The sequence below is a fragment of the Lycium ferocissimum genome, chromosome 4 (genome assembly GCF_029784015.1).
Source record: "Lycium ferocissimum isolate CSIRO_LF1 chromosome 4, AGI_CSIRO_Lferr_CH_V1, whole genome shotgun sequence".
Taxonomy (NCBI): Eukaryota; Viridiplantae; Streptophyta; class Magnoliopsida; order Solanales; family Solanaceae; genus Lycium; species Lycium ferocissimum.
Window position 1 is genome coordinate 24,982,658 of NC_081345.1, and position 6,053 is coordinate 24,988,710.

The 6,053-nt window shown below is 37.9% G+C and overlaps 1 protein-coding gene across 1 annotated transcript; it reads left to right on the plus strand.

Annotated features, from left to right (window-relative positions):
• The first annotated feature begins 200 nt into the window (after window positions 1-200).
• LOC132051930 (RGG repeats nuclear RNA binding protein A-like) lies at window positions 201-5,538 on the plus strand. Its single transcript, XM_059443203.1, has 7 exons — window positions 201-603; window positions 2,645-2,966; window positions 3,132-3,197; window positions 3,289-3,421; window positions 3,705-3,863; window positions 3,971-4,018; window positions 5,151-5,538. The coding sequence occupies exons 1-7, from the start codon at window positions 423-425 to the stop codon at window positions 5,334-5,336; spliced, it is 1,095 nt and encodes a 364-aa protein (XP_059299186.1). The 5' UTR covers window positions 201-422; the 3' UTR covers window positions 5,337-5,538.
• The last annotated feature ends 515 nt before the right edge of the window (window positions 5,539-6,053 follow it).

The following is a 6,053-nucleotide window of genomic DNA, read 5'->3' on the forward strand; positions in this document are numbered from 1 at the left end:
GAAATTAGAGACCAGCGATTTGAGGGACAAAAATTAACAACCACCGCAAGATAGGAGCCAGGCTAAAGCCCAAACCAAACGACCCCTAAAAGTTATAAAGCCCACAAACCAGGCAAGCACCAGGGAGTCCACACCCACTACTCAGTGCACCTTCCCACACTGAATCACCCTTCCATAAGGGTATTAAAGATTAGGTTCACTTGTCACTTACCTGCCGCATTGTCTAGGGTTTTCAAGAATTCCCACACTCTCTCTTTACAACCAGTTTTAAGCTTTTTACATATCAGTCTATTAAGCTACCAACACCATATCCCAATAATGGGTTGTAATCAATAGTGTTATATGTTTGAATTAAATCTTTGCTAAAGATACATAGTATCTTGTATCTCTTTCCATCTATACAGCAAAAAAGATCCATAAAAATGGCAACTTTGAACCCATTTGACCTTCTTGATGGTGATACTGAGGACCCAAGTTTGTTTGTTGTAGCTAAGCAGGTTCTTCCTGCTTCTGTTCCCAACAAGAAGGGTGCTGCTCAGGTTACACAACAAGCTAAGCCTACTGCTAAGTTGCCTTCAAAGCCCTTACCTCCATCTCAGGCTGGTAATTCTTGGATTTCCTGTCCATCTTTGTAGTTTCTTGTCCTTCGATTTTCTGGTACTATCTGTTGTATCTTGTACTTCGATTATCATATTAGTTTGCCACGGCTTCTTTACTCTCATCAACCCTTGTCTGACTTTTTTTGTGGGATTACACTGGTTATGTTGTTATGGTTGTTGTAGTACTTTACTTGTGGATGATAACTTGTGCTTTGTACCATGTGCATTACTCCAGGTGTGCCCAAGTTCCCACCTGACATCACTGTATAAAGCTACTTCTGTTCCAATTTATGTGTCTTAGTTTTTGACTAGGCACGGAGTTTTAGAATATTTTTTTTTTTTTGGGGATGTTTTGGTCTTAAATTAAATAGTCCCAAGAAATTCTTTGTTTGTGTGGTCTTAAACATGCCATGTGCTATGATGAAATTAAAGAGTTGCTAAATTAGGAAAGAGTCATTTTTTTGTAACAGACTAAAAAGGAAAGTAGGACAAACAAATTGAAATAGAGGGAGTAATAATTTAGATACTTTTGCTTTGTTGCATGCTTTGCTATTTGGCCTTTTTGTTTTATACATGCTTTGCTTTTTTGGCGTTTTTGTTTTATACATGCTTTTTTTTTTTTTTTTTTTTTTTTGGCGTTTTCGTTTTGTGGTGATATCTAGTGAATGTAGCCGCGAGGATCTGGTTATGATGTAAATCTGTAGTCCTTATTCAATTGGTGTTGAACAAGTGTTTTTAGAGTTGATTTTCTTGTCTCCGCTTTAAATGTCGTTATAATCAAACCAGAAGTTTTCAACTTTATTATTCTATTGTTTTGCCTATTGGCTAGCCTTGAGAAGTCCACGATTGTATATTTTCTTGTCTTTGCTCAGCGAGAGGCTGTATGTTCAATCAATAAACTATACTCCAACCTAAATTAGTTGGGTCTGGCTATATATCCATTACGCTCTCTTCATGTTCATTTCATTCTAATACTTAAAAAAAATGTTCTTTTAAGTCAAATTAGGGCTTCTCTAAATCCCACATTTGTCCCTACACGGCAATCAAGTGTCCAACCGGAAAAGTCTTGAAGATAATGCAAGTGTAACTAAAATAACTCTTGAGTTTGTTGGTTTCTCATGTGGACCCTTTCATTCTATTATGTCATGTTCTTGGCTAGTTCTTATCCAAAGAAGTTTTAGTAAATCTGAGACAGCTCATCTCCTGTGATTTCGAGCTGCCTTGTCCACTTTTATCATCGTATATCATCAAATTGTTGCAACTAAGGACTAGTGCATATGTATGTTTACAATCTTCTCATAGGTCATAGTATATAACTTCTTTCATGGTGACACTTTTAGTTCGTAAATAATACTCACTCTGTTTCAATGTATGTGAACCTATTACTATTTTTGGAGTGTTCGAGGTGGTTCTTTGACCACATTTTCCTAGCATGTTTTCTAAATGATTTAAGTTATAAATTATCACGACTTATAGTACTTTTTATGTAGTTTCTAAGTATAAAAATTTAATTTTTACAAACTTTAAAAATCTATATCAAAATCTACGGTCAAAAATTTAAAGTTTGACCCTTGTACTCCGAAAAGGTTCACATAAATTCAAATGGAGGGAGTAAATGGTAGTTTCTTCAATGTTTTATGATCTATTGTCTGTTATTTTAATGGTATGGTAGCATGTTGTTAGTACATGGAAAGCTGACTGTTCAGCTAGTTGGTTACCAACGATAAGTTGATTGGCTGGTGTTTCTGTGTTGTGGTTGTACTTGAATTAGGGAAATGTCCAATCATGCGGCCTTAATGTTCTCCGTTATCTTTCTCTTTCTCTCTCTCTGTCTCTCTCTCTCTCTCTCTCTCTCTCGCGGATACCATCACGTTGGTCTGATTGTCATTGCTGACTTTCTTTCTTTAAGATTTATGATATTGATGAAAACAATGTAGATGTTTTGTCACCATTTTGTTTTCTTCTGTTATACTCCATGGTCACCCCTCACGAGTCCTTCAATTGAAGTTCTCTCCGTTCTTACTTGACTGATGATTTTTGAGCAGTGAGGGAAGCCAGGAATGATGGCCAGCGTGGAGGAGGTCGTGGGGGACCACGTGGAGGATTCCGTGGACGCGGGCGCGGTCGTGGGTTTAACCAAGATTTTGCTGATGGTGAGAATACATTTGGCAGCAGTAATGGGTTATCTGGAGGGTATAAAGCTCCAGAAGATGGAGAGTCAGGGAGGCCCTCTGAAAGGAGAGTTGGATACGGAGGACCACGCGGGGCGTTTCGTGGTGGTCGCCGTGGTGGTTTTAGCAATGGAGATGCTGCGGATGGTGAACGTCCCAGGAGAGCGTTTGAGCGACGAAGTGGAACTGGACATGGGTAAGTCATTTAAGGGAATTACTTATTACTAAATAAGCCAAGTGGATTCTACTTTTTTCGGGGGTGGGGTGGGGGGTCTCAACTCTCTAATGTGCTTATTTAGCTGGTATGAGCTGGAATGCTTTAATGTATTAGTAATTATGTACCAATCGTCTTACTGTACAGGTATGAATTTAAACGAGAGGGTGCTGGTCGTGGGAATTGGGGAAGTCCTACTGATGAGCTTGCACCGTGAGTACTTTCATCTCAATTCCTTCTTTATTCATCATGTTTTTTGTTTCTTATGTAGTTTTAAAAGTTTTGTTATTGCATCTGAGTTCAGGGAGACTGAAGTACCTGTTAATGAAGGAGAAAAGATTGTTGATGCCGACAAACAAGATGGGCAGGCAGATGCTGCAGATGCCAGTAAGGACACTCCGGCGGTCGAGCCAGAAGAGAAAGAACCTGAGGAGAAGGTAACTTTCAGCATTTTTTTGGGGCTGTTCTCCACTCTTTTATTTTACATGGTCTACTTCTATTTGTTGAAAATTAATCTGTCTCAGTGCATAGTTTTTATCTTGGTGATTTGCTGGTTCTTCTACAACGAGTGATATGATTCTGTAGTGGACAGTGCATGCAGTTGTTTTTTGAACCAGCTTTAAATTTTAATATCAAACCCTGGTGGATTAGGCTGCCTTGCATTTGTTCATGTTGCTTATGGATCTTTTATTTTAAATGACATTCTTGCTTGATATGTAGGAAATGACCCTAGAAGAGTATGAGAAGGTACTGGAAGAGAAGAGGAAAGCCTTATTGGCTTTAAAGCCTGAAGAAAGAAAGGTTAATTTGGACAAAGAGTTTGAGTCCATGCAACTTTTATCAAACAAGAAGAGTGACGATGAGGTCTTCGTTAAATTGGTGAGCTGTTTGGCATATGCTGCTATTTAGTTGCTTAATTGTGCTATTAGATACTTGATTATGCTCTATTAGTATGTTAATAACCGTGCTTGAAAAATGTCACCCAGGGTTCTGAGAAAGAGAAACATAAAGAGGCAGTGGAAAAAGCCAAGAAGGTACTTCAGGTTTCTTAGCACTTTGAAACATCTATTTTTGTTTGCAGCAAGCTGGTTTGTTGTATATTGCATCTTCTTGGGAATCTATGCTCTCATTATCCTACTGCTATATGAAGTCTGACATTTTTTACTTTTCAACCTATTCCACTTTTCCTTCTTGCTGCCCCCTACATTATTGTCGGGAATACAGAAGTGAATAAAGCTCTATACATGCCTAAGAATGCGAGAAGATGCATATAATAAGTGTGAGGGAGGGATGCTCTGTCCATGCCTATCTATGTGGGAGGATGAGCCGCCTCCAATAAACAGAAGGGTTGAATACTTGAGTAATGAAAAGTAGGAAATGTTCATATAGAACTATCTTGAAAACTTTTTGTTGTAAAACTTCTGAACGAAGTCACAAAGTTTCTAACTCACTAATTGCTTTAACAAATGTTGTCGGAAAAAGAGCTTATAGAGAGTTACTTATTTGTGCCTGCACTGGCTAAAGATGCTAGATCCACTTGTTTACTAGCTTTACTGGCTTGACACAACCTGCACCTTTATGAGTGACTTTACATCAAACAACTCAAGCTCCAACTTTTCAATCTACTTCCAAGTAGTACGGAGATTAAAACTCGAGTTTGTTTATGTCCCCGCTTCATGAGGCCCTCATCATTGTTGGTTCAATTAATCTCTTTGGTCTAGCTTCTACTGTAGACGTTGTAGAGCTTAGGTGGTCGTGCTGCAGATTTAGTTGATTATCTAAGTCAAAGCTGTTTCTGGTGTGCATGTGTGTTCTTCCAGATTGATACTTTTTAGTCTCTTGGTAAAGCCGTTCCCAAGTTGTGGAAGTTCAATTCTGTTGTCCTCATTCATAGTTTCAATATTTTCCAAGTAACATTTCTTTTGCCTTTGTGGGTTAGGGATTCGCTGGGGCATGTATACTTTAGTAAGGGGCTTACCTGGAGCTTGGTTAATCTGTCTCCCAAGGCCAGATGCAATAGGCAACCAAACATGTGTAGGTTCTGAAGAGCCTGATAGTGTGCACTATAGTTGAAGTTTCTATCCCACATATAATAAACCGGTACAGAAGTTGCTTAAATGGATAAGAGGTTTAAATGCTGAAAACTTTTATCTATATTTTTTGCAGACTAAAAGTATCAATGAGTTTCTGAAGCCTGCCGATGGCGAAAGTTACTATCGCCCAGGTGGCCGTGGAAGGGGACGTGGTCGTGGAAGGGGTGGTTCTGTTGGAAACAACAGTGTTGATGCACCATTCATAAAAGCACCATCCATTGAAGATGTAGGACAGTTCCCTTCTTTGGGCGCCAAGTAAGGAAGCAGAACTGACCATCTGGGCTGGTCTCTACTTTCGCAGTATTTATCATGTTTCGGCTCAATGATGGCAGAATATCTCCAGGAATCTGTTCCTGTATTAGAATTATCCAAAACCTTTATAGTTCATCTAATAGTGTAAATTTAGATGACTTTCTGGGATTTTATGCCCTTAGTATTTATTTACTTTTGCTATGCATGAATACCATTTCTTTCATATAGGCATTAGGGTTACTTTTACAATTTTTATTTAGTTAAGAGATCAGTTTCTGATCTGGAGATTTTATCATAAAACAATTTTAATTAGGGTTACTTTTACAATTTTTATTTAGTTAAGAGATCAGTATCTGATCTGGAGATTTTATCATAAAACAATTTTGTTCCTTTAACAAGCATTCATTATCAGTTTCTGATCTGTAGATTTTATCATAAAACAATTTTGTTCCTTTAAAAAGCATTCATAAATCTATCTTCTTTTCAGTGATTCTTTATGTGTATTAAATGTCTTTACTAGAATTAAGCTGTTAAAATCTGGGTTGCCATAGTTGCTTATATTAAATAATTCCGAGCCAAAAATTAGGATTTCGGAGGCATGATCCTACTACCGAATCTTTCATTACCTACTTTGTTTTCTTGATCTGGTGTAAGCAAGCTTCCACTTTGAATTCAACTGTTGCAGCAAATTGGGAAAATGTAAGATTGATAAGCTAATTAAAGA